Source organism: Naegleria gruberi, assembly GCF_000004985.1.
Source record: "Naegleria gruberi genomic scaffold NAEGRscaffold_1, whole genome shotgun sequence".
In the NCBI taxonomy this organism is placed as follows: Eukaryota; Heterolobosea; class Eutetramitea; order Acrasida; family Naegleriidae; genus Naegleria; species Naegleria gruberi.
The window spans coordinates 1,133,929-1,161,700 of record NW_003163326.1 but is presented as its reverse complement, the minus strand read 5'-3'; the positions used below and the strand labels follow the sequence as shown (position 1 = coordinate 1,161,700).

The window sequence follows — 27,772 nt, the reverse complement described above, 5'->3', positions numbered from 1 at the left end:
CACTACGATTTGTTGCTGTCATCACAATAAACTTCCTTAGGAGCAATATCTAAATTTATAAAGAGTTTTTATTCTTCTCTCACTAATAATAATTATTGGATTGAATATATTTGTTTAATAGAATTTGGCAGTGAACTGTTCAAGATTTTCAAAGTCCTTTCCAATCTCCAAGCGTGTTGGGAAACCATTACCTTCCAATAATTTGAGGGTACCATTAGCATCTTCAATTTGGTAGAAACCATACAATCCATTTTCATAATCCAAACTGATACCATCATCCAAGTAGAGGTAGTTTTGTTGTGAGGTAACAATACTTCCGAAAGATTTGAAAGTCAAGTCAACCAAATGTAAATCATAAACTGATTGAGCATGAGTTTGTCTCATTGGAATGACTGAACCTCCCTTAACAAAAACTGGTAAATGATCCAAAGGAGCTTCAACAGTGATAACTTGTCCACCTTCATATGAATTGGCTGGATTGAAAAAGTCGTACCACTTTTCTTCTTCAAGTTTAGGCAAGTAGACCTTTCTGGAAGTTTGTTTTTCATGTAAGATTGGAGCCACCATAAGAGCATTACCAATCATACCTTGTGTATCTAACCATTCTTGATTGTAACATTCTTCATCGCTTGAGAAATCATAGAATAGTGGTCTAATCATTGGCATTGATCTCTTACTGTGGAGAACAGAGGCTGTGTACAAGTATGGCATTAATTGATATCTGAGTTTGATAAACTTCTTTGAGATGGCTTCGACTTGTTCACCAAAAGACCATGGTTCTTGTTGAATAGTGAACTTGTCAGTGTGAGATCTACAATAAGGATAAAAGATGGAACCAAATGCAATCCAACGTGCATACAATTCAGGGAAACAATTCCATCTGAATCCACCAATATCAGCACCAACCATGAGTTGACCACAAATTGATTGTCCCATTAATAATCTCAAAGAAATTGCTAAATGTTCAAATGTAGACATATTGTCACCACTCCAAGATCCAGCATGTTTTTGAATACCTGCAAAACAAGCACGGGCAAAGAGGAATGATCTTCTATTGAGTGGTCTTTGGAATTTTTCAATACCCTCTCTACTTGCAATAGCCATGGAACTACCATAAAAGTTGTGAATATCCTTGTGCATTTGTGGACTTGGATAAGGTGCATCCATAACTTGTAAAACATTGTCATCCATGGTACCAGCTTCTATTGGATTGACTTTAACTGATGGACAGTTCATGTCATTCCAGAAACCATCAACACCATCTTCAATGAGTCCCTTATACCAATCAGCCCACCACTTTCTAACTGGTTCAGAAGTATAGGAAGGCATGTGAGTAGCACCAGGCCAAACAACACCTTCATAGAGTTTACCGTTAGGATAGGCACAGAAATGATTTCCTTCAACCCCAGTCTTGTAGACATCATAATTGGAATCAACCTTGACACCTGGGTCTAAAATTGTGACCACTTTGAATTTTCTTTCGTGAAGCCATTTAAGTAATTCTCTTGGATTTGGGAAATCAGTCTTACTCCATGTAAAATCTCTATAACCATCCATATAATCAATGTCCAAATAAATGACATCACAAGGAATGTCACGATCGAGGAATTCTTGAGCAATTTCCTTGACTTGAGTATCTGGATAGTAGGACCATCTACATTGATGATAACCTAAAACCCACAATGGAACCATTGGATTGGCACCAGTCAATTGTTCATAGGTCTTTGAAATATTGAATGGTGTCTTGGCATTATTAGCCATAAAGTAAACATTACATGGGAAGCTTTCAAGATTGGCGGAAAAATGTTCTTCTGAAGTTAAATCCCATTGTTGCATACCATAATTGTCAATAAAGATACCATTAAATCTTCTCTCTGTTTTTCCTTGATCAATTTCAAATTTAGATGAGACAATACCGAAAGGAATGCTTTGATAAAGTGGATCAGTTTCACTCTGATAAGCAAATGAATCCCAATTCCAGAACAAGTATTTTTTACCATTCTTCTTGACAGAGTTGGACTTTTCTCCCAGACCAAACCAATCATTTGAAACACTCTTTACAGTTGAAACATTATATCCAAAGGAAATATTAGTTGCTTGTTCATCCTTTGGTCTGGTTGCAACCTTGATATTACTGAAAGCAGTAGTATATTGGTCATTGGTAAATTGTGTCAGGATATCAATGGAAAGATTCTTCTTGTTGAGTTTGAGTTTGGTCAATGCACTGTCAGCTGGTTTGAATGTAATAAAATCTTCATTCTCCTCATCAACAATAATATTTACAAAATTAAGAGCATCATCGGAAACTACTAGTGATGGACTATAATTTAATTGATTGAATGGATCGTGTTCTCAAATTTAATATTATTTTAACTATCAGTACTTACTATTCAACCGACTCTTTTGGCATGAATGAAACCTTCCAAACAATATTGTCAATACAACGCAAAGTCAAACGAGAATTGTCGAAGCTGTTAAACGTAAGTGACTAATCAAACAAACAAATACGTACGTGATGATCACTTTCTTTTGATCGATCGAGTGAGATTTGATGGCACCATCTTCACTAACAAACTTTTCAACTTGTTTCATCTTCTTTTCGTATTTATATTTTACACGATCCGATTGCTTGGTCATGGTCATGTCGTAAAATCCATTTCCCAAGGTATAAAGCTTATTCATAATCCAGGCTCCTGCAGGCATTTTTTTTGTGGTTGATGGATGATTTGGCTGCTATGTTGCAAAGATTTAATGAGTAGATTTTTTGCAATTATTTAAGGTCTAGAATTTATTAAACGTTTATTTCATATCTGCCAATTCAAAGAGATCCATTCTCTGGAATGATGGAGTACTCAAAACGCTCATGTCACAAATGTTTTCCTTATTAGAAATGCTGTGAGATGGTTGATAAGATTGCTTAGTGCCATGATAAGGAGATGGACTAATCATAGCAAGGTCGTTTAGGGTCTTGGCATATTGAGGTGTTGGAAGAGGCTCATATTGTTTGATAGATTTGTTTGGAGTTTTTTTAACTGGTTGATAAGATAAAACTGATTGAGGTTGTGCAGAATTGGTAATGTTAGCCAATGGTTTTCTGGAAAGTTTGGGAGATTTAGTGAATTGTGAAATGAATTCTGGTTCCCTTGTTATTTCCCTGGACATTACTGGTGGTTCTATTATTGTGGTAGTTATAATTGGCTGAGGAGAATCTTGCTTAGGTGTTGACACAACTGATCTTGGAATGTTTGGTTCTTGTTCGAAAGTGATTGAAGCTTCTGGGTAGTGTTCTTCTGTCGCAATTGGGTTGACCATAGTGTTATTGGTAGAAGAGGTTGGTACTGCCATTACTGCATGACTCTCCAAATAAGAAAGTGTTGTGGATGTGGATGTGTTAAGAGCTGATACTAAACCTCTTTCCTTTCCAACCTTTTGAGCTCGTTCCTCTTGGTTTCTCTTCAATGCCTTAACAAGAATCTTTAACCTATTGTTATCCTTATCAGCCCTCTCGACATACTCTTTCAAGTTGGTAATTTCCTCTTCTTTGAGTTGAATTTCCTTCCTCAAAGATTCTAATTGATGTAAAAGTGTTTTTTGCATAATCTTTTTGTTTTCATCTTGATTGGAAATCTTTTGCTGCAAAGTGTCCAGATATTCTTCTTTTTGCTTTAGTGCCTCTTCCTTTTCCATGCACTTGAATTGAAGTTCTTGTTGTGAAATCAGAATTGCATCCTTTTCACTATTCAGTTTAGTTAATTGAGCAATTCTTTCTTTGAGTCTGTTACATAATTCCTCTTCTGAGTTCTTTCTTTCTTCCTTTAAAATTTTGATAACTTCCTCCAACTCTTTATGCTTCATAATTGCTGTTTCTGACATGTCTTTCAGTCTGTAATTTTCTGATTGAAGTTCATTCACTTGTTTTTGATATTGGAAGTTCATTGCAGCAAACTTATCGAGTTGCTCTTTCAATGATTCATTCTCATTGGTTGTGCTCTCCCTGTACTCCTCAAAATCCATTTCAATCTTTTCTCTTGCCTCCTTCTCTTGTGCATATTCTTTTGAAAAATTTTCCATTTTGGATTTGATTTCTTCCATTTCTTTTCTTGACCTAGTGATTTCAATATCTGCTCTCTTTAGTTGGGTTGATCTTTCCTTCAAATTATCAACACTACTTTTCAGACTTGTCAACTCTTTTCTCTGTGAGTCAATCATGGACATGAGATTTTCCTTTTGTTGTTCTAACAAGTTTACTTGTTCTGTTTTCTCGTCTAGTGATGCCTCTGTATGTTGCTTCTCGTATTTTAATTGTACAATTTCATTATTAGATTTTTGAAGATGTTCCTTCAAGCTTTGTATTTCCAACTGGAAGGCTCCAAAGTTATAGAATTGTTGAGCATCATGACCCTTAGCAAGTTCTAATGCTGTTTCCAATGTTCTTATTTCTTGTTGTTGTTGGGCAATGACGGAATTTAATTGCTGATTGGTACTCTCCAGCAGATCGTTCTTATCTTTGAGCGCAACAACTTTCCTTTCTATCGACTGCTATTTAATACATCATACAAAACAAATGATTCAAAGTTACATTTAATAAACCTACCTTCTTAATGCCCGATGATGAGGTTGTAGTGGTTGCTGATGATTTCATTTTTTTTAGAGATGAAGAATAACGTTACTTAATTCTTAACGATAGGAAATGGCGCCAACAAAAATAAGCACTATTGGGCTCCACCTTAATATGTAACTGTAATGCGACCGTTTCACTATTTAGCTTTCATTATCAGGACAATAATGAATTTAAATATTATGTAAATGAATTTAATCAAGTTAAAATTGATTGAAAAAAAAATGTTAAAACAAAAGCTCCTTACAGTCAATCGGAAATTACAGATAATACATATTCAATCATGTCCACAACTACTTTGCAAACCATCATCAGCATCACTATTTAATCATCATCAAATTAGCAACAACAATTCAAAAACTTCATCATTATGGAATAGAAATTATTTTTCTCTGTTCAAGAAAAAGCCTAAAATTCCCTTCCTCAATGATGAACATCTCGAAACAACCTATCGAGTACACAATGTTGAAATTCGAGATCCCTTCTTTAAATTATCTTCCGATATAGTTGAATGTGATAATTATTTAAAACAGGAAATTGATTATTATGATGAATATTTTGAGCAATACAAGAAGGAAACAAAGAAAATTAAAAAAGAATTGAAGGAAATGCAACAAAATAAGGAGAATTCGTTTTATGTATTTAATGATAAATTATTCTTGACAGATATTGAGACTACCAATACTTATATTTACTTTTCATTCAATTTTGATCAATATATTACTAGAATTCCTATTGGAGATTTGGATACAAAGTCTATTTATTGTGATGAATTTTATCATGGAGTTTGTCAATCATTTGAATCTTTATTTACAAAGAATGTTTCTATTCGATCGAGACTAATGTCATCCATACCTCATGGAAATATGGAAATTATTTACAACAAGCAGGCTATCTATTCAGATGTGGAACATTATGTAAAGAAAAATGTAAAGAGAATTACACAAGATGGTAGTCTCTCATATAATTTAGTGAACCATAAGAATAGTCACTGCTTACAATACTCTGCCACCATAATAGAAATTAACAATTCCAATTATATAGTCCTTAAACACAAGAATAAGGTGGTACATGTTGTGGACGATATTCCTAATATTTCAAATTTAGAGCTCGATATTTTTCCAGATGGAAGCTTGTATCTTCTCTATACTACCACTGATGAAAAGTATAGGACTAATAAGGCATTCTATAGAAAATATTCAGATAGCGAATTCATCTCGTTTAGAGAAAAACTCTTGTTGGAAGAGTTGGATGATAAATTCTTTATAGATATTGGACGAACTAAAGACAATGACCTCAAATACATTTCTATCAATAGCAAGACAACGACAGAAGTTCATGCATTGATTCCAACAAATGATATGGATTTTGAGTTAAAATGCATTCAAAAAAGAAAGGAGGGATCTCAATACTTTTTCGAATACCACAAAGAAACTGAAACATGCTATATTATCACAAACAACGATCCTGAGTCAGATTTGGATATTTTCTCAGTCTCTAGGGAGAACCTTCTGAAAGGAGAAGATGACAAGACGGTCCTTTTTACCCACAAGAAGGGCCAGACAATTCATGAGATTGATATTTTCTCCAATTTTCTCGTCATTTACTTGATAGAGAACAGTATTCCAAAATTACTCAAGTATAACATTTCAACAAGAGAATTTTCATACTTGCCAATACCAGAAAATACTCATTATATTGAAATTGGAGCCAATTTAGATTATAATGGCTCATTTTATAATATCAAATGCCATTCCCTCATTCGCAGAAATCCAATCCTTGTAAAATTTGATTTGAAGGACGATTCAGCTACCACTCTCTTTAATTCCCATATCATTGCAAATGATAATCTAGTAACCGAGTCGATAGTAATTGAGAATAATATTCCTATTACCATTCTTTACGATAAGACCACTGTTACAGACCATAGCAAGTGTTTTTTAATTGGGTATGGAGCATACGGAACTCACCTAATGGAAGATTTACAAATTGCTGATAATACCCTATTCTATGCCTATAGAGAATACTTTTTAAAGAGAGGATACATTTTCGTCTATGCTCACGTGAGAGGTGGAAAGGAGAATGGAATTCAATGGTACAAGGGAGGAGTGAAAGAATTAAAATCAAATAGTATGAAGGATTTGAAATCGGTAACCAATTACTTGGTCAACGAGAAGAAACTCACTAGGAATGGACTATTTATTGGACGTGGAATCAGTGCAGGTGGATTATTAATGATGAGCACTTCTCTAATGTACAGAAATGAGAATATTTTCAATACACTTGTATTGAAAGTACCATTCTTGGATGTTTTGACAACCATGTTGGATGAATCATTACCACTCACAGAACACGAGTTTGATGAATATGGAAGTCCAAAAGAGAGCAAGGAAATTGCCCATCTCATGATGTCTTACTCTCCATATCATTTAATCATGCAAGGAAAAGATGATTTCAACACCAATCTTTATGTTACAGGAAGCATTGATGATTTTAAATGTCCTCTTTGGAATATTGCAAAAACAATGGCCATTATTAGAAAACGAAATCTCACTCAACCAACAAACAAACATCAAGTACTCAAAGTGCACAAGCATGGTCATATGGATGAAGTATGCACACAAACATTCTATGATGATGTTTCGAGGGAAATTTTGTTTATTGAAAAGTCCTTCGAATAAACTTGTCCACAATTTAAACTCTTGGTAAATATGTCTTAATATTAATATTTACTTGAATACAAATAGAGAAACATTTAATCAAACAATCTCTATTTGTATTCAAGTAAATTATCAAATACCCATCTAACAATGATGTTTTTAATCTTGGGACATTCAATTCCAAGAGGCTGTGAAAAGGCATGACTAATCTTTGCTTCTTTATCACCATTAAAACTAATCAAAGCATCAACAATATAATACAAGTCACGCCCTTTCAACTTGAGGTTTTGGAACTCTTCTTCATCCAATCCAACACCCAACTCAGTATCTAATAAAACCACCTTTACTTGCTCAGGGCTCCAACTTTTTGGATTGCTTTTGTTTAACACAAGATTACCAATAATTAATGATCCCTCTATTCTTTCCAGATTCTTTTTTGCTGAAATAGGTTCATCTAATTCATGATGTTTCTTGCTTTTTTTCAACTTCTTTTTTTCAATAATTTCAGATGCTTGTTTTAAGCTGTCTAAAAATTGTAGTTTTCCAATTTCTTGATTTTCACTTTCTGATATGTTTTCACTACTTTCAGAAATAGCAGTCAGTAGTGTACATTTTTCAACAAATACTTTAACTAGATTCCAAGTTATCGCCTCATCTTTAGAAAATTGAACACTTATTTTGGGAATTTTTGAGTCATCATTAAAACCTATTCCTATAACTACTTAATTCTACATTAGTGTTTGCTTTGATAATATCGAATGATGTTAAATACTTTTTTTCTTCAAAGTAAAAATCGACAAGATTAAATTGTTTAAATTTAAAATATAATTCTGAAGTAAAGAGACCTAAATTGATATGGTGATTGCTCTCAAAAACAATTTTTACTTGGTAGACATTAATTCTTTGTACTGTTCCCTTGATATCAAAATATTTTGCTATTGATTTGATAATCGTTTTTGCTTGTTTGCCTCTAGGGACATTAATAAGCATCACCACAGATGCTTGCTTGGGTGTTTTTTCCATTATTTAAAATAATTCCATACTATAAATGGCGGGGTTTTACTAAGCAATCCTTTTTTTACTTCTTCATCAATAATCCATTCACATGTGAATGGAAAGAATTTCCTTTTCTGCTTGATTAGAAACCATAAAATTAACCATCCCAAAAATCATCAACTTTAAGTAATCCGCTTATGGATATAGAAATTTCAATGTTGGGGCTATCACTAGACAAATTAGAGTAACAACTCTAACACTAGATAAAAGGGAAGGAGCAAGAGAGTCTCTTAATGAAATTCCAACAGTGTCCGCAATGACAGTATTATGTCTTGTGATATCCATATGAAGAGACTGCTCAGTATATTTTAGCTCCACAATTCTTCTCACAGAATTCCAAGAAAAGCCCAAGTTTAACATTATAAATGAAAGAAAATAGCCAACCAATGAAAAGCTCACTAAAAATCCAAGCAACATTTTTTGTCTTCCAATTAACCCTATCAAAGTTGGTGCTAAAAAAATGATACTAGTAATCATAATGACGCCTCTGATAGATTTCACACCCTGTAATCGGTTCATATTCTCATAATTAGGTTTACTATTTAGTCTACCTTCTAACAGGCCATCAATTTCTCTCAATTGACCTTTACATTCATTAATCATTTGCATGGAGCAATAATTAATTGTGCTCCACAATAGTCCAACAATAATAAATGGCAGTACCAATCCAACAATCAAGCCAATCAAGGTAGAAAGATCTATCATGTTTACAACACCCAAGCCACTCTTGACCATCAAAAATTGCAAACCACTCAAACAGAAAAATAGAGTAATACTTAAAAGACAACCTCTATTCACACCACCATTTGTTAAAAAGTAAGTGTGAAGAGTTGGATTCAATTTGGTTTCTTTCTGATCCAAGTGTCTAATATTCATATTTGGAACAATAGTATCCAGTACTAGGAAGAAAATTATATTTGCAGACATGCCAATACCAGAAATTGTCAACCCAAATAATGATCCAAATGCTCTACCACCTGTCATGAAAGTAGAAAGAGCACTACAAAGAATGATATTGACAATAATGGAAAGTATTGGAATAATGAGGGATAGAACTGAATGAGAAAATCCACTTGAAACATAGTGATACCAACTTGTAGAATTGAGAGCCAGGTATTGAACTGGACGATATCTGTGGAAAGTATAATATCTGAATAAGAATTGAATTAAAACTCCACCATTCAAGAATCCAATCAGGTAGCAACCGAATATAGCCCATCCCTGTGTGATAACATCAAAGAGAGTGAATGTGAGTGCCAGAACAAGTACCATATTAATTGTTCCACTAATTGCTACAGACTTGACTATCAATTTTGATATTTTCTTTTCAACCTCTTGATTATTTTCATTGTTGGTTTGCAGTGATGGATATATTATATTAGAAAGTGCAGCCACAACTATTCCAATAATAGAAGTCAAAATGTTTATAATAACCAAGTAGAGAGGCAGAGAAACTCCATTCGTTCCAAAGTATTGACTTCCAATAATTGAGGAGAGAACAACAATTGCTACAAACGAGTGAATAACATCAGTAGAGTGAGCTACTATTCCACCAATATGTTCTCCCACAATTTTGGCAATAACAATTGGATTTCTCTTATGGTCAGATGTTAAATTTTCTTCTTGACCTGTCGTACTACTATTAATATATTGCCCCAATAAATTCATGGTTACATCAGCTGACTTTTGAAAAACAGATCCACTCAATTGACTAATCAATGAAATGGAACTACATCCCAACACAAAGGACAGTACAGCATTAAAATTTGAAAAGAGTAAAAAGCAAGCAATTAACATGATCAATGAAATACCAAGTGTTAAAAATCCAATCACACTTCCAAACCTAATAGATAAGCCAATTATCTCCCCTCCACTATATATACTTGAATTGCTATTCGAAATTAAACCATTAACATAGGTTGCCAAAATGACTGCAAAACATCCCAAAATAAAACAAATGGAATTCGTAACAAATAAATTCGTCTGATCGAATCCAATTAACAATGAACCAACAATGATAATGAATGGAATTAAATACTTGATTTCCCTCTTGAAAAATTGTCTAGTAAATGTCAAAACCATTGCATCAACCTCCAATTTATCTTTCAATTGTTTCAATTCTTCCTTTCCTTCTTGTTGATCATTATTAATGGCTCTCCTTTTCAATCCAATCCACATGAATATCATAAAGGCAATACAAATACATCCAATTGATAGGACCATCATGAATGCTTCCACAGGTAAATCAATAACTATTTGATTATTACTTGTAATGAATCGATTGGAAGTGTTGGTCCGATCAGGGAATGAAAAATCAATAAAAGCCAACACCAAGCCTATCAAAGAGGATAATATAAAGACTATTAATAATATATAGAGGAGGATATTTTGAATTCGGGATGATGATTTGATTATTGGATTGGTCTTTGATTGTTTAACTGTTGTCATCATCATTCAAAATTGATCAAAACAATAGGAGAGAATGTGTACGTACAGTGATCTTCTTCATCTTGTTGAATTGTCATGGAAGGTGAGTACATTTCTTCTTCCATCATGATTGACTCATCTTTGGACATTTTTTTAATTTCGAATTATTAAAAAAAGAAATCATCAGAAACGATTCATCTTTATCCTTAAATTAACAAATTTATTAAATCAAATCATCAACTGGAATAATACCACAGTCTGTAATTTTAATTGAATCTAATGGTTTGTCACGTGTGGAAGTTCTGACTTTTTGTAATTGGTCAACAATTTCCATACCTTGTAAAACTTTACCAAAGACTACATGTTTACCATCCAAATGAGGAGTATTAACAGTTGTAATAAAGAATTGAGAACCATTTGTGTTTGGACCTCTGTTGGCCATACATAACAAGTATGGTTCAGAGTGTGTCAATTCAAAGTTTTCATCCTTGAATTGAACAACATTTCCCAAAGCATCCCTAATAACTAATTCATTAATTTGATTTTGTAAATCTGCCTTAGCTTCATGGTTTCCAATAAATGGGACACTTGACATGCCTGTTCCTTGTTTAGTGTCACCTCCTTGTAACATGAATTTGTTAATAACTCTGTGGAAAATAGTATTTTGTAATAATTTTTGTTGACACATCATGGCAAAATTGTAACTTGTAACAGGAACAACCTTATCATACAATCCAATAATTATACGTCCCTTAATTACATTATTTTCAAAACGAGAATCTTGATGTTCAATATCTAAATATGTGAATGTTCTCATACGGGATGGATCAATACGTTCAATCAATACTTTGTGTGGATCTGGCTTGTCAGCAATAGTATTTTGAGAATCATCCTCACTACCACCATTCATTTGAGCAAGTTCTTCACTAGTCATTGTAGTGGATTTCTTTGGTCCGTTAATCATTTGATAAATACCAGAACCAATTGAGTGACTTCCTGAGAATTTATCATAACCATAGAATCCAACAAACAAAATGACTAAAAGTAAAAGGAATTTACTTCTATTCATATTCTTGATAAATTGAAATTCTACAAAGTATCTGACAACCTTTTCAGGAGCATCCTTCCACAACTTTTCTTGAGCAGCCATTCTTTCACGATGTTGTTTTTCCCAATTAGTTTCACGATCGGAGACTCTATTTACTTGATTAGTATGATACTGTTTAGTTGATGATGAAACAACATTGTTATGTGATGATGCTCTGAGAATACTAGATTGCAAAACGTTTCTAACAACTGTTGGATTACGTTGTGAGTATTTGATGAATTGTTGAACGAGGAGTTGATTTTTAAACATTTTTTTAAAGTTAATAGATTGAATGGTCCGATTAATTGGATAAAATAGGCGAATTTTAGAAGTGAAGGCTTTGTTTAGTAGTAAATTGTTTATTATTTTGTGCAATTGTTGTATTTAAAATTAATCATTATTCTTTAATATCAACAATTAATTTTAATAATAATAATTAAAGCAATAATAAATTAAAATATTATTTTATTCATTACCATCTTCATTATCTTCAAAAGGGTTTTCAATTTCTTCTGTACCATCGACAGGACACAAATGCATCAGTGAGGTACCTCTACAAATTACAATTCCTAGCTTTCTTACATATTGTTTGTTATTTTCATCGGTTTGTCTATTGTGATGATCTTGTAAATCTCTAATAAATTCATAGCAATCTTCCAAAACCAAATTAATCATATTATCAAATCCTCTCAGTGTACCATAAACTTCTCTACCTCCGATAAATTTAACCAAAACTTGTTTAGAAATATATTGATTCAAGTCTAAAATATTTTCTCTAGGTTTTCTTGGATTATTACCACCACTGGTCGATGATGTTGTTGATTGATTATTTGAGGATGGAGCATTTATTGATGATGTCGATGTATTTACATTGGTGTTTGATTGTTTCTTCATTTTTTAATATTTTGTTGGTGAAATAAATTATTCACATTGGCTTGGTAAATTATGACACGAAAGATATCTAATTAATTGTTTTAGTGAATTGGAATCTTGCTATTCTTCATTTCTAAATTTTATGTACTTGTAGAAACATTAGAATGAATAATCCGTAGCCCGTCTAGCTCAGTCGGTAGAGCGCAAGGCTCTTAACCTTGTGGTCGTGGGTTCGACCCCCACGGTGGGCGGTTTGTTTTTGCATTGGATTAAACATATTATTTCTTTTCGATTCTTTGTTAAAAAAGTTATTATTTGCATTATTACTTGCTGCACAGTTTGAATTGTTAAATTTTTTCACATTTCTTCTCTTTACCCAATCAAAATTATTTTTAATATTTAATAAAATAACAAGAATTGATTGAGTCTCCGATAAAAAAAATGTCTTCCGATACTTCATCATCCACTCAAGAACATCATCAACAACAACAGCCAAAAAGTGGTGTTGATTTCCTGAGAAATTTACGTACCTATACAACACAACAACAAGCCCTTCCAGCAGAATATCACTTTGACCAAAACACTCCTCCTCCAGAATATTTAGAACTTGATGAACAAGACAACAATAGAATTTTGGAAAAGTCTATGAATCTTGTCGGTAGAGTATATATAGGATGTTTGGGATTGGGTGCAGTACAAGGAGCTTATCATGGTCTTAGATTTGGTCAAGGAGGTTCTTTAAAAGTTCGTTTTAATGCCGTTCTTAACCATTCATTGGCAAGAAGTTTAAAACTTGCCAATAGTGTTGCTGCTGCCATGCTTTTTTATAACTTTGTTGATATCGGAATGAATTATTTGGGTAAAGTACCAGAAAATGATGAAGATAAGAAGAATCGTGAAGAGAAGGAAGCACAAGATAATATTTCAAATCTTTCTACTTTTAATTTTAATGAAAACGGAGAACTTGCTAATGAAGAGGAAGGTGTTGAAGTTTATGATGAAATGAAAAATCCACCAATTAATGCCTTGTTTGCTGGTATGTTAGCAGGTATGCTCTATAGAACACCTTCTCCTTTCAAAAAGATTGTTAGAAGTGGTTTTATTGGTGCTTCTATTGCTGTTGCACACTCAATACATGTTGGTCGTTTTGATCCATTCACACCTTTGGAAAATAGTACTTGGATGAGAGATTGGGTAATGCCAATATATGACCGAGTTGCTCCAGAAAGATTTACCACTTTATTTAGAGAAATTAAGAGTCCTAATGGAACTAATTTGTACCCTAAGATTGAAACACTGATATCCTCTTTTAACAAATTCTCTGAAAGAGCTACCCCAACTTTGGATTTGACTTCAACAACAACAACAGAACAAGTCAATGAAAATCAAGAAAAATAAATAAGAGAGAGAATTACTAATTTACAAGAATTGAGAAATGAGTTTAGACATTTAAATCATGAACCTTTTTATTCGTGAATTATTAGTGAATTGAGATTGTTTTCAGTATTACTTACTGAATAAACTTTCCAAATTAATACAAGTACAAGTTAGGAAATAATGATTGAGAAAATCTTTACAGAATCATGATAACTTAACAGAAAACGGCCACAAAAACAGGTTAGGAGGTAAATTTGAAAAAAATGGGCTCACAACAATCATCAGTACGTAACAGATTTTTTCTGTGTGGAGTAGTGGCTTACCTTAATTATTAAAATCCTGCACTCATATCAACGAACAATGCAGGAAATAAGCAGAGTGTGTAAGGCCTTAAATTTGGATAAGGAAGAAGTGCGGAAATTATTTCAATCATTGGCACAACGTTTTCCTTATGGTTCAATTCCGAGAGAACAGTTGGCCAAGATTGTTAATTTGGCAAATCCAACCACACCTATGGTAGATTCTTTATATTTGTAAGTTGTGTGTCTTTCAAGTGTAATATTGAACAACCAATGGCCAAATCGAAAATACTATTAATGTTGAACCTTAGTCTTTTTGATATGGATAATGATGGAATAGTATCTATAGCGGAATATGTTGTGACCATGACATTATATACGAGAGCAACAGCTGAGGAGAAGGTCTTATTGTGAGTATTTGATCATTGAATATATATCAATAATGGAAAATCAAATTGTAAAGTGCATTTGAAGTTTACGATACAGATAGAGTAGGTTTTAATGAAATTGAATAATATATTAAGCTAAGTAAAAGACTGGAAAAATTACCAAGGATGAAGTGGAGAGAATGATTTTTCAACTTTACAGAAGTTTCCCAAAGGAATTTCAAAAATGTGGAAAGACAGTAGAAGAATTCTCAAATGAATTTTTTGCCAAATTGGATGCAGATAAGGACGGCTCAATTTCAAGAGACGAATTTGTCAAGGTTGCCCTAGACAATGATTTAGTTTCAATGGCACTTCAGAATACTTTGAATACAACCATGTGAAAACAGATCGGTATGTGCACATTATTAGTAAAACCAGCCTCTCGTGATTTCAAGGTTGCGACACAATGTAAATAGTGAATTAATCAAAGTCTGGAGTGCACATATCAATCAGCGGCCAGACTGCTCATTGTAAAGTATCAGTAAAGTCAAAAATCTTTTATTCCTTCTTGACTCCTTCCAAAAGTTTTTGCTTTTGTTCTGAGAGTTGAACAAGGTGTTCCTTCTTTGCTTTGGCTTCTTCAACAAAGTTGATAGTTTCTCTCAAACCTCCCTTCTTTCGTGAATCTTCGAATTTTTGTAATTCCTTTTCGGTATCTTCATCAAATTGTTCCATAGCTCCATAAATCAGATAGAAGAATAATGATGAAAGAATTGTGGCAACAAGGACGATGGTGATTGGCACCTTGAGTGAAGTGAACCAGTTTGGAGCCAAACCACGACTTGTCATTACAGCATCATAATATGACAAGATTGAAAATGTACCAGCCAATAATAATGAGGATTTAACAACTGGAAGTGCCAAACAAGAGAAGGCAACCAATTGACAAAACGAGAAGAGAACAAATCTCATAACAGTATGGGCTGTTTTTCTCTTTTCCAATTCCTTGCTAATATCCACTTCCTCTTGTTTTGCTGCTGTTGTTGGATCAAAATTAGTATTTTGTGACATGATGTAAGACTTGAATTTTGCTGGATGCACATAATCAGCAAACAAAAATCCCAAATGTGAAGCACCCAACAATGTTAACAATGTAGAAGAATAATTGAGTTGATATCCAAACAAAACATAGGCAGGAAGTGATGAAAAATAGAAGGATGCAGCACCAACCATAACTGGTAAAATAGCAACACCTGTAGCAATAAGTGCTCCTGTAGGAACTTCCTTCATACTCACAGAAATCATTTCACGAATTGGTCCAAGATATTCCTCTTGTTCATTATCCCTCTTGAGAAATGGTGATTTAAAAAACGATGAAAGTGTCTCTCTTGGTGGTTGATTTACTATTGTTGCCTCCTTCTTTGATGATGGAAAATCCTTTTGTAAAATTTTATCAATGGAAGGCTTATTTTGTTGTTCCAATTGTAAATTTCTTGTTGAAAAACATCTAATGGATTGTTGTGATATTGTTGTTTTAAAAAGTTGTTGACATGATGAAAAATTCTTTCCGAAAATTAATTTTGGTTTAATAAAGAGTTGTGATGTTTTCATTTTTTTTAATTTTTCCGTCTCAAAAAAAATGTCGTACCACCCAGTAACTACACTGTTGACCCTGAGACCACAGTGTGTTGCCGCAATACTTACGTCGGGTTAAGTCACCGTACCCTATACTACCCGGGGTTCCAGCATAGGGTGTTCAAGCCAAGTATTTGTGTCCACAGAGTTACAAGAAATGAACAAAGCAATCCCAACAAGAAAGAATTTATTATTTAATATTCGTAATATCATCAAGACGAACCCGTCGGGTTCATACGATTAATAAACGTTTAAATTTTTTTTAATTTTTCAATAATTTTTTTCTGATAAGAATTTAAATAATTGTCTGCAGAGAGAATTAATTTTATTTAACATATTTATCATAATGTTGAACAAAAGCTGATAATTCTTCTGATTTACCAGACAAGGCATTAACAGCCTTTTGGTAAACTGATGAAATATTCTTCAAACGATTTTGTTTCTTTAAATATTGCATATATTGAATGTAAACTTTCCAATCATGTCTATTTTCAACCATTTGTTGTTCATATAAATATCCTAACAGTGAGTGATAATTGCCACAACTTGCTGATTCCAAACCAGTCAAATGTTTGGTAATGTAAGTAATCATCATTTGATAAACTTGATGGGAATTTGGTGGTAGGGAGAGAATTAATTTCACATACTTGTCCAATTTTTGATAATCGCCTTGTGCCACATTATCAATAATATGTTTAAAGTATAACTTTTTGATTTCGTGTGAGTTTCCTGTATTCTTAATACCATCCAAATATAAATGTTGGAGTTGTTCTTGTGATACTGATTTAGAAATATTGGTAAATAATTGTTCATAGAATTGAATCTTGAATTCATTGTCAGCACTCTTTTCATTTACCAATTTCACAGAATAATCAATAGAGTCTCTGCTATATTTAGTCAAATCTAAAAGTAAGAGTAAGCACTTGAAAAAGTCACTAGAGTGATTAGAGTTAATCAAGTGTAATTGCTTCAAAACTTTGACAACTTGTTGAGAGTTATCTTCAATAGATAATAAAATGTTAGAATAAATTAAAATTGTCCTAAAGGTCAACAAGTTGAAAGTATTCATCTTTCCAAAGACTGAGTGAATTCTATTAATGTATTCAACCTTCTTTGTAATATTAAAAATATCAATTAATAATAACATGTAATAGTGATACATTTTGCTGGTATGACAAATTCTATCGCAAATATTCTCCATATTGGAGATTAACTCTTCATAATCAGTATTATTATTGAAATAGGTCAGTTTGAACTTGAAAATTTCGTACAAGCACTTTTCATCATTTCTATAATTCTTCAATAATACCTTTTCAAGAATGAATTCAATCATTTCAGTGAAGAATTCATGTTTTTCAGTTGAAGTTGGTTCTTCATCATCGCTCATATCATCTTGTTCTTCATCATTCTTGGTCAATTCTTCTCTATAATAGAACATTAATAATTTAATAATTTCAAAAAAGTATCCATATTCTACATTATTTAAATTTTCTAATACACTATTGAAAAGCATTCTAAATTCAGCATATTCCGCTTTAATCAAGTATAATTTCAATAATTCCAAGTGTAAGTATTGACTAGTATGTGGAATTGCCTTGATACCATTCTTTAAAATTTGAATACCACTATCAATAGCTTGATTATATTCAAATTCAAATTTAGAGTATAATAACCACAATTGTTCTTGATTAGAGTGTTTTGATAAAACTTGGTCAAAAGCAGAGTTTGGTTTCAATTGATATTGCATACAGAAGTCAATATAAGATTTCATAAGATAAATTTGTGTACTAAATTTAGCAATACCAATCTTGTATTGATTATATGGAAATTGTAAGTGAATATTAAAATCATTATTCTTCTTCTTATTCAATTTGAGTCTAGTTTTAATTAATTGTAATAAATTCAATTCGAATAGCATGTGTGATAAATATGGATGTAATAAATCTTCCTTAGGAAGTGATGAAGCCAACAAGTACAAGTAATCTGTACGTTTTTGAACAATCTTGGCAATTTCTTCATTAGCAAAGACTTTTTTATATTTCAACTCGTTCAAAGAATCAACTTGAAGTTCCAATTGTTCCGAAATAAATATTTGTTGTTCATTCATTTTGTTAGTAAAATCGAATTCTTTCCGTGATGATAGAGGCTCCTAGCAAATGTTCAAATTTTTTTTAGATTCAAAAATTATCAAACTTTTGTTGAAGCACAGAATTTTATGAAATAACAATTCAGAAAGAAAGAACACTTTATTGATGGAATTGAATCAAAATGATGATGGCAAGTCGTTTAAAGATGATGTTCTTGCTCATGATGAAACCGTCATCTTGCAATTAAAATGAAAAAAATAATAAGAAACAGTACACCACTGTACTCTTCTAGGACGGGAAAAACTTGTTTGCTTCCTCTCCATTCACATTCAGCGTTGTTGCAATACCAAAAACAGAAAAAACCAATATCCTATTCTTATAATTTTAGAAAAATACTCGACTCGATTGATGATAAATCTAAATTATTGATTAGGAAATTAGATGAATACAAATATGAGTTTAAGAATATATTTTTCAATTCTTGGGATGATGCAGAATATAAAAATAATTATTTGAGATCAAAGTCAGATCAATTGGCGGAAGCAAGGAGTGCAACAGATTTGATTAATATTAGAGATTTTGAACCATTATTTGAAAAGGATTTATTCTTGTTTTTTGTTTTTAAAAATCATTTACTTGTAAAATATTTGGAAATCGTAAAGAATAGGGATTTAATTGACGAGTATGGCATATTGCTTCCAGAGAATTGTAAAAATGATTTGAAATCAATAGAGTTAACATACCCAAAAGTGGAAACCATTCAATCAATAGACATTCTAAACATGTCATTTTCATATGTGGATGGATATATGAAAATTATTATGGATATTGAAATGTATTTCTATTGCAATGAGGGCTCATATTATAATACTGTATTTAAAATTGAAAAACATTTCACTCAAATGAAATCGAAAGAAAATAACAACACTCAACAAGAATATACAAATGAAATGGAATTACTGGAACAAATGATCACTGGTTGGAGGATAAAATTGATACCTCCCTTATTAATAAAAATTGAATAATATTTTCAAAATCAAATGACAGTAAAATGATTTAAATTTTTTATATGAAGACTCCTCCAAATGACATATAATCAATCATACATTGGTTATACTTGTTCATATCATCGAGAGATTTGAAAGAATTGGTGTTTGCAGATGAAAGTCTATCCACAAATTGTCTGATTTGATCGTCATCTCTAATGGCATCCACAAGGATCTCGGCATGTATTTGCAAGAATAAATTAATCATGGCTTGAATCAAATCAAATTCTGTATACTCTACTTCCAAATAGTGCAAGAAAAAGTCGAGTATCAACTTGTACTCTTCGTATTGGTTAAAGGCAGAGAGTGTTCTTACAGCCAAATCAACATGTTTAACATTAGACTCCTTGATATATTTCAAGGTATTGATATAACTATTTGAGCTAGAATCCTTATCCTTCTTAATGTTGGCAATGAGTGGATTTGTTAACATGGCCTTTCTATTCATCTTGTTAGATGAGTTTTGTAAAATCTTGCTCTCGGTTGACTTCTCGGCAAATTTAATATTCTTACCAAAGGTTGGTTCAGTTGGAATGAAGAATGGTGCAACTCCTGAAACATCTAATTCTTCCAAATCAAGAGTACCCTTCTTACCATCAAGTTTGTTTCTCTTTCTTAATTCGTCCAAATGTGTAAGAGAATGCCATTTGTACTTTGGCAAACCAGAAAGTTTGATAAAGTTGGCTGGTTCTTGAATTGAAATAGAAGTTTGATCATTGTTAGCCTTCTTTACATTGTTAACATCCTCTTCTTCTTCGTCACTATCTTCAGATAAACTATCATCACTATCACTTCCATCCTGTTTCATCCAATCGTCGACTTTGGACAAAATCTTCATGGCTCTCTTTCTCTTCTTCTTTGAATTTTCAGTGGAATTTTCAAGAAGTTTGACATCAACTGTTGATCGCTCAGTAACAAACATACTATCACCACTGAATGGCAAAGCAATAGGTTTTGGAGCATTAACAGATTGTAACAAGGCATTACCGAAAATTGCCTTATTAGCCCAGATACAAACACCTACTGATCCGACGTGTGTTGTTACCAAGTATAAGCCTTCAGGATGGAAATCTAAACTGGTTGCTGGTTTTGGAAGAAGCAACCAATCAATTAATTGACCTGTTAAAATATCGTAAATGAGTATGTAACCATCAATACCACATGAAACCAAATAACGATTATCATGAGTAAAGCACATGTCATTAACCTTATTGACATGATGACCGTGGAATGTACGAATTAATTTGCAAGTATTTAAATCGAACACATGGATCTTAAAGTTTTCAGTTGCAACAGATACAAAATTTGCAGAGGCAGAGTTCTTACTCTTGACCATCTTTAAAATTGGTGATTTCAAATCAAAACTAGCAATTAATTGGTCCTTGACATTTTCAACCTTTTCGGCATCAAATCTCCAAATCTTGAGAAGTCCATCATGTCCACCACTGCATACCTTAGTGTTAGTATTATCAATGATAACAGAGTTGATGGAAGAGTTGTGAGCAACATTTTCCAACTTGGTAACATAATTTTTCAACTTCTTTTGTCTTCCCTTGAAATCATAAACCTTTCTAATTTCAACTTCAGACTCCTTCTTGATATCATTTGTTGTATACAAGTGTTTCATATTCTTAGATTGGACAATCCACTTTTCCAAATATCCCTTGTTTGTACCAACTACTGAAAAATTACCACAAATAGAGAGTGCCACTGATTGAGGAATACCAAATTTGAGTTCAGGCTTGTAGAGAGTTTGGTTATCAGATCTGAGATATTTAATGTTCCACAACGTCACACGGTTCAAGTTGGAATGACAACAAGCAAGATTGTTCCAGTCGTCTTGTCTCAAATAACAAATATCCATATCTGTTACTGCAGGCATAATATCGATTTGAGATTGGTTCTTATTGGCTTGTTTCCACAAGTGAGAATTTTCAGCTTGTGAAATTTGTCTTGTTTCTTTTGGATCAATAAGGGAAGTTACTCTGATTTGACCATCAACACCACCAGTAACAATGTAATTACCCATTGGATCGTAGAATCTGATAATCTTTGGTGCCTTTTTGTGTCCCATTCTACAGACAACTTCACGAGGTTTGTCAACACGATCAAAAACAACTGTACACATTACATTGTCAGCGGAAGCAGTGATCATGAATGGTTCTCCTGGTAAGAATTCACAACAAGTGATTGGACCTGTATGTCTGTCATTCTTCTTAATTCTGTGAATGAGTTGATTATTATTCAAATCAAAGATTGAAATTTCACCAGTGTGATTACCTGTTGCCAGTGAATCTTCAGAATTGACTGTTTGACTGAAGAGTTGTTCTTCTCTGACTGTTGGAGAGGTTGTTCTGAATGAAATGGCACTAACAGGTCCAGTTTGTTTAAAAACATTAATGATGTGATCATATTTAACATGATACAACATTGTGTGACCTGATGACAATCCTACAGCAATAACATCCAAAGCAGGAGATGCCTTGATGCATGTAACACTAACATTTACAGTATCATCCTTTGAATCAGTATTTTGTGTATTTAACAATGAGTGTAATAAATCTTCTTCCTCATTAATCTTCTTTTTTTCCTTCAAAAAGGTATTTAAATGTTTCGAAAAACGATAAATTTCCTTTCCAACTCTAAAATTGTACAAAATGAAATGACCTTCTTTTGTTCCTATTATTAATTTATCCAAATATGTTTGCAAGTGAATAGCACAAGTCAATGTACTATCCTTTGGCAATTCACATAAAGTAACAAAAGGATCTTCAATTTGGAATGTATCATAAATTGCAATAGCATGTTCAAAGCATACTAATAAATATTGTCCAATTTTAAGTAATTGTATTATTTTACCACTCTTAATTGTCATATCCTTTGATGTATCAATAATGGTTATCAATTCCCTAGCACCACGTAAAACATAAATCTTTGAGTGTTCTTCACAAGCAACAAAGAGAATATCACGTTGAGTTGGATGAGAGGTACTATGTGTTGTTAGTGTAGATTGTCTTTCAACGAGCATATTACAAATTGGTGCTGGTAATTGTGGACCAATATCAATATGAATAAGTGATTTTACCTATTAAATTTCATCATTAAAAATTCATCATTAAATTCCGAAAATCAAAGATATTACAATTTGTTAAATGCTATTGTTCAATATTGTTATTATTACTAAAAACATACCCCGTATGCATAAAATGTATTTCCAATAGCAGAATAAATTAAAGCATCATCTATTAAATCCGAATCAATAGCAGAACCGTTTGATGACTGAAAGCTAATAGCTGGTACAACATGATTCGTAACCAGACCAATGACTTTGAATGGTTCCAACAAGTGAGATGAATTCTTTGAATTGTTGTTCATTTTTTTACTTTCATTAAAATTTGCATTCACAAATGAAAAAATGAGAGTATTCAATAAAAGTGTTGATTTTTAACAAGTTATATGTTTATCAACTATTTAATATAATACTTGTATAATACTATCGAGTAGATCGGGAATGCTTCCAACATGCTAGCAAACAGATGTATAAAGTTGTCGAATTTTCTCTCTTTTGATCTTTAATTAGGGCATAATTATTTTCTAAAATTCAACAATGACATTGGCTGATTTTGGTTTGCAAACTGATATCCTTCAACAGCAAGATACATAATTGTTCTTCTCGTTATAATGTTACGATATTATTGACGTCAATAATCATCATCAACAATAATTATAAAAATGTCTCAACAACAACAATCCCTCTTGAGAGATCATAACGATGACGATGATGATCAATACATTAAAACAGTTCCGAATGATGATTCAACCTCTCATCACTCCAATCACTACAATATGCCTTCATCCAATCCTACAACATCAACAACTCCATCAAGCATCTCCAACATGATGGAAAATAGCATTCTATCCATTCTCTTAGCCCTGTTCTTCCTCTTTATGGGAGCCTTGAACATCATTCAGTATATAATTTTCTTTGCTCGAACAACCATCCTCCTCAATACTCTCGATGAGCAACTCTACTTGGCATACAGCATTACGGATATGGTTTTCTATGCTACCATGGTCGTCATGTCTCTCTTTCTATTGGTTAGTGTTGCGGCTGCCTCTAAAGGGAGATGGAAGCTCCACTTGTTTTCAATTCTGATTTATACCATCTTGTTTGTGATGGCCATGATATTATCGATTGGAAGCATGACACTCTCTATTGTAGTTATTGCCAGGAAGGGAGATGTTGGATTTGCAATTGTGAGAACAATCATGTTGGCTGTGATGTTTTTATTGTTTTGTGCTGTTGTCAATTGTTTATTCTTACCTGCAAAATTTAGACAATCCACGAGAGGTGCTAGTAGAGTTCATGGGGATTATTCAATGTTGTAAATTATTAATTAGTAAATATTATTTGTAAATTATTAAAATATTAATTAAATATTATTTTGAAAAGAAAAAAATTATGAAGCAACGTTTAACAACTGGATTATTATCATCATGGCTGAAGATTTGAATTTATTAAATTTCTACTGGGAACGATATTGGAAAGTAAAATTCATTCATGATCGTGAATCAAAATATCAAATTGAAGAATGGTGTGCATTGTATTTGAAAAATCATTCTTGTATACTGTTGACTAATAATGAACAAGATAAGGTGGTGGAAAACAATTTATTACTTTCGGAGGTGATTCAAATTTGTAAGAATTGGATATTACATGATTGTTTGAAGGAAATTATCAATGATTTGGAAGAGAAGAATATTGATTTTCTGAAAGTAATGTGTTTTGGTGAGTGGTGGGATTTAATGTTGGAAGAATATGTGAAATATCGATGGAGGGAGGAGTTAAAGCATAGAGATGAGAAGAATAACGACACTGAGAAGAAGGAAGAGGAAAGTGAAGATTTATTGGTAAATAAATCAGTGATTGAATCGATAAGGAAGGGTATACCACAAATTAGAGATGTAGATCATGAATTGACAAGAATCACCCAACAGTATTACAAAAAGTCAATTAGGAAGGAAATTTTGAAAGAATTGAATGATTATGTTACTTTAAATGATCATGAATTAATAACTCTATGGCAAACGTTTCCTGATATTTACACAATTAACACTGAAGATAGTATTGTAAAAAATCAAAAACAATTATTGAAAGTATTATTGGATAAAACTTTGAAATATATTGTGGATAAGAATGGATTCTCAGAGGAGGATAATCAATTTTTAAAGCAATTTAATGAATCAAGTGATGCTCTGTGCTTGGAAAGAGCAGAGATTTATAACAAGTTACAAAAATTGTGTACCTTTACTAGAAATTTACAAAAACAAACCTATAGAATTGACTTGAGGTCATTTCTATGGACAGGATCTAACGAGGAGGTGGAATTGTCTATCGAAAAACAAAATAGGTTGTCCCAAATCCGATTTTCAAACGTAGAGAGTGTAAACTTAGCGGTTGACTATTCAAAAATAGATGAAGAACTTGTGAGAAATGAGTTTTTACAAACTATAGAATCAATGTACAAGTATGTATTAGTAGGAATTTTAGAAAAATATTAAATATAATTAGTGACATTCTAGAAAATGATCCTCAAATTAAGGAATTAATTGAAAAACCTGAGGAAGAATTTGATACAGACCAAATCAAAAAATTCAGATTCAAGACAGAGTTTTACAATATTTATTTTCATATTATTTATACAGAGTGTATTCCTTTAATCGAGAAAAACACAACTAGGAATGCCCAAAAATTACTTCTTGAAACCAAAGCCAGACACATGAAGCATGTTTCTAGATTTATTGAGATGTACAACAAGAGAGCTCACATTTATCTGAGCCTACTTTATAATTTGAAAAAAGAGAAAAAACTACTCAAATTCATCTCTTATCTTTTAGATATTTCCATGTTTAAAAAGGAGCTGCTACAGTCAATAGAGCAATATAGAAAAGAAATTATAGAAGAATATCCTGAATTTAATACTATTTTTGAGATGGTGAAGCTGGCTATGGATGCCTACCTTGACCTGTTAAATCAGGAAAATTATAAGAAACTACTCATGACTCACTTGATTGATAGCAAGTATGGAGCTATCATACCAATAGAAAAAGGAATTGAAAAACATGATACTAATCCAGTCAACTCTAAGCTTTACACTCTTTTCCAAATTCTAAAAGAGCAATAGTATAATACAATAATACTATTGCAATGCTGAAAAACCACTATAATGCCTATCTTGTCAAGAAAATATCAAAAGGACCATGAGAGGACAGAATTGATGAATGAGTACTGTTTGGAAGGAATAGAAATACTTGTGCAAATAACTGATAACTTCCTAAATCCATATATTTGGTATTCAGATTCAAAGTTTGTAAAGGTTTTACAATCTCGAATGGTGAATCTTCATTGAATTTGAAAATTTTCTTTGTTTGAGTCAATGTTCTAGAGGTATCAGCATGGGTTAGGGTAATTACAAGCTGAATGGTGAGTGTATCTAAAGCTTTTGATTCTGTATTTTCCTGAGACACCATAAAGTCATAGGATATTGGATCTCCTTGAACTAGAAAATTATTATTGAGCTCGAAATGTGTTTTTAAACCATTGATCGCTGATTGAATAATATCATCCTTGGCAGGTGACGGTAAACTTCCTTTCCATTGTTTTGGTGCCAAAACTCTCAAAGATGGATCTTCCAAAGCAAGAGGATTAAAAGCATCATGTTTAAAATTTTCTTTTGAAGTCAATCTCAAATTTTCCACCGCCTTATTACTATCCTTATTGAATTTAATAAATCCCACTTGCTTTAATCCTTTTTGTCTGAGCTCTGCTCTCAATTCTGGTAAGGCTCTTGCATACAGATCAAAAACATTTTCAGCACTTGATGTTGAAACATTGAGAGTAGATTTGGCTCTTCTTGTGGTAAGTACATTTTCTTCGCTAGGATCTACTAGAAATTCATCCAATAATCCCTTTCCTTTCTTTCCACTTGCTTTTTCCTCCAAATTGACTATATTGCTATTGGCAATTTCCGAAATCCTCTGATTGAATGATTCTTGTTTTTTAATTTCATTATCAAGAGCTGAATTTCTCTTCCATTGTTGTTGTTGATTAATATCATCATTAGTGGACATAATTTCCCTATCAAATTCTTGTCCATTATTGCCTTTACTTGACGAGGAATAGATTGATGATTTTTGTGCTTCCAAATCGTGTTTAATTATTTGCAAAGTTTCAGGATCAAGTCTATCAAACATTTCTCTATCACTCCCAATGACTCTCCGAATGGCATCCGATGAATTATTCTTCAATCCACTAATTACTGTTAAATTGTCAATCACTCGTGGAAACATCTGAAATGGTTGTGTTAACCATAATTCTTGTTGGTAATGTACATACAATGTTCATCACGGTGGATAGAAAGGTTCTGTTTTCATTCATTTTTTTAATATTTACAAAATACGAGATTAAATAATTATTAATATTTTTATAATATTAAAATTAATAAGGAAATTAAGCGGGAACAAAGAACAAAAAAATGAGTCAACATCCTAGCGGTGCCGGAATTACACGATCAAACTCTGATTATTTGAATACAAAAACATCGCCATCGGCATTTAAAAAGAAATCCTCATCAAACTTGCAAAAGGATAATACAACACAGCCAAAACCTCAATTCTTTCATCATGATGGTGATGACTATTTGAAGAGATTTCAAATGAATTTTTATTTGAATGATGTACTTTCTCAACTGATATTTGCGAGGGATGATGATCCCTTACAATTTCTGGCTAATTAGTAGGTTTGAATAGTAATGATGGAAATTTCTAAATTCTAATAATGTACCTAAAGTTTTAAACAAGTGATTAGTGGATTACATATCATTCATAAACCTTATTCCTATATTCATTCAACACCAAGAAATAGATTGAGTTTTACAGATTATTTTGAACAGATCTATTCCAAGATCAGTAACGAACAGAGTAAGTAGTATTTAAGTAGAATTTTTGCCATCATCACAACTTAGAAATGAATTTTTCTGAATATTACCAATTAATTTTATTGCTATGTGAGGATTTCCCAGAGAGTATAATGCATAGTTTGTATAATAGTATTGTAATGTACAGCACAATAATTAAGAATAAGGAAATATATGAACAATTACCGGAAATGTTATTTGATGTGCAAGGAAGTGAGGAAAAGAAACTGATTGAATTACCAGCATTTCAATCATTTATTCTA

General features: G+C 32.3%; 12 protein-coding genes and 1 non-coding gene across 13 annotated transcripts; 5 read left to right on the top strand and 8 right to left on the bottom strand.

Moving 5' to 3' along the window:
• Positions 1 to 36: 36 nt before the first annotated feature.
• On the bottom strand, positions 37 to 2,703 carry NAEGRDRAFT_77814 (glycoside hydrolase; the record flags this gene model as incomplete). Its single annotated transcript, XM_002683202.1, has 3 exons — positions 37 to 2,320; positions 2,388 to 2,471; positions 2,513 to 2,703. 3 exons carry the CDS (start codon positions 2,701 to 2,703, stop codon positions 115 to 117), a joined length of 2,481 nt encoding a protein of 826 aa, XP_002683248.1. The 3' UTR covers positions 37 to 114.
• Positions 2,704 to 5,226: 2,523 nt separating this feature from the next.
• On the top strand, positions 5,227 to 7,299 carry NAEGRDRAFT_61528 (uncharacterized protein; the record flags this gene model as incomplete). Its single annotated transcript, XM_002683520.1, has 1 exon — positions 5,227 to 7,299. The coding sequence occupies one exon, from the start codon at positions 5,227 to 5,229 to the stop codon at positions 7,297 to 7,299; it is 2,073 nt and encodes a 690-aa protein (XP_002683566.1).
• A 1,170-nt stretch (positions 7,300 to 8,469) lies between these two features.
• On the bottom strand, positions 8,470 to 10,874 carry NAEGRDRAFT_61527 (uncharacterized protein; the record flags this gene model as incomplete). Its single annotated transcript, XM_002683201.1, has 2 exons — positions 8,470 to 10,670; positions 10,829 to 10,874. 2 exons carry the CDS (start codon positions 10,872 to 10,874, stop codon positions 8,470 to 8,472), a joined length of 2,247 nt encoding a protein of 748 aa, XP_002683247.1.
• A 110-nt stretch (positions 10,875 to 10,984) lies between these two features.
• Positions 10,985 to 11,578, bottom strand: NAEGRDRAFT_28951 (uncharacterized protein; the record flags this gene model as incomplete). Its single annotated transcript, XM_002683200.1, has 2 exons — positions 10,985 to 11,286; positions 11,350 to 11,578. The coding sequence occupies 2 exons, from the start codon at positions 11,576 to 11,578 to the stop codon at positions 10,985 to 10,987; spliced, it is 531 nt and encodes a 176-aa protein (XP_002683246.1).
• Positions 11,579 to 12,325: 747 nt separating this feature from the next.
• Positions 12,326 to 12,634, bottom strand: NAEGRDRAFT_5569 (uncharacterized protein; the record flags this gene model as incomplete). Its single annotated transcript, XM_002683199.1, has 1 exon — positions 12,326 to 12,634. A coding segment is annotated over one exon (309 nt), but the record flags the coding sequence as incomplete, so codon positions are not given.
• Positions 12,635 to 12,899: 265 nt separating this feature from the next.
• NAEGRDRAFT_t8 lies at positions 12,900 to 12,972 on the top strand. The gene has a single exon. It is a non-coding gene; the product is annotated as a tRNA-Lys (tRNA).
• A 190-nt stretch (positions 12,973 to 13,162) lies between these two features.
• On the top strand, positions 13,163 to 14,119 carry NAEGRDRAFT_28998 (uncharacterized protein; the record flags this gene model as incomplete). Its single annotated transcript, XM_002683519.1, has 1 exon — positions 13,163 to 14,119. One exon carries the CDS (start codon positions 13,163 to 13,165, stop codon positions 14,117 to 14,119), a length of 957 nt encoding a protein of 318 aa, XP_002683565.1.
• Positions 14,120 to 15,302: 1,183 nt separating this feature from the next.
• Positions 15,303 to 16,376, bottom strand: NAEGRDRAFT_77812 (mitochondrial inner membrane protein 1; the record flags this gene model as incomplete). Its single annotated transcript, XM_002683198.1, has 1 exon — positions 15,303 to 16,376. One exon carries the CDS (start codon positions 16,374 to 16,376, stop codon positions 15,324 to 15,326), a length of 1,053 nt encoding a protein of 350 aa, XP_002683244.1. The 3' UTR covers positions 15,303 to 15,323.
• A 349-nt stretch (positions 16,377 to 16,725) lies between these two features.
• On the bottom strand, positions 16,726 to 18,507 carry NAEGRDRAFT_61522 (uncharacterized protein; the record flags this gene model as incomplete). The annotated part of the gene is made up of 1 exon (XM_002683197.1): positions 16,726 to 18,507. One exon carries the CDS (start codon positions 18,505 to 18,507, stop codon positions 16,726 to 16,728), a length of 1,782 nt encoding a protein of 593 aa, XP_002683243.1.
• A 1,022-nt stretch (positions 18,508 to 19,529) lies between these two features.
• NAEGRDRAFT_77811 (uncharacterized protein) lies at positions 19,530 to 22,908 on the bottom strand (the record flags this gene model as incomplete). The annotated part of the gene is made up of 2 exons (XM_002683196.1): positions 19,530 to 22,618; positions 22,726 to 22,908. 2 exons carry the CDS (start codon positions 22,906 to 22,908, stop codon positions 19,553 to 19,555), a joined length of 3,249 nt encoding a protein of 1,082 aa, XP_002683242.1. The 3' UTR covers positions 19,530 to 19,552.
• A 357-nt stretch (positions 22,909 to 23,265) lies between these two features.
• Positions 23,266 to 23,956, top strand: NAEGRDRAFT_77810 (uncharacterized protein; the record flags this gene model as incomplete). The annotated part of the gene is made up of 1 exon (XM_002683518.1): positions 23,266 to 23,956. The coding sequence occupies one exon, from the start codon at positions 23,266 to 23,268 to the stop codon at positions 23,920 to 23,922; it is 657 nt and encodes a 218-aa protein (XP_002683564.1). The 3' UTR covers positions 23,923 to 23,956.
• A 74-nt stretch (positions 23,957 to 24,030) lies between these two features.
• On the top strand, positions 24,031 to 25,095 carry NAEGRDRAFT_45212 (uncharacterized protein; the record flags this gene model as incomplete). The annotated part of the gene is made up of 1 exon (XM_002683517.1): positions 24,031 to 25,095. The coding sequence occupies one exon, from the start codon at positions 24,031 to 24,033 to the stop codon at positions 25,093 to 25,095; it is 1,065 nt and encodes a 354-aa protein (XP_002683563.1).
• A 200-nt stretch (positions 25,096 to 25,295) lies between these two features.
• Positions 25,296 to 26,883, bottom strand: NAEGRDRAFT_56534 (uncharacterized protein; the record flags this gene model as incomplete). Its single annotated transcript, XM_002683195.1, has 1 exon — positions 25,296 to 26,883. One exon carries the CDS (start codon positions 26,881 to 26,883, stop codon positions 25,765 to 25,767), a length of 1,119 nt encoding a protein of 372 aa, XP_002683241.1. The 3' UTR covers positions 25,296 to 25,764.
• Between the last annotated feature and the right edge of the window lie 889 nt (positions 26,884 to 27,772).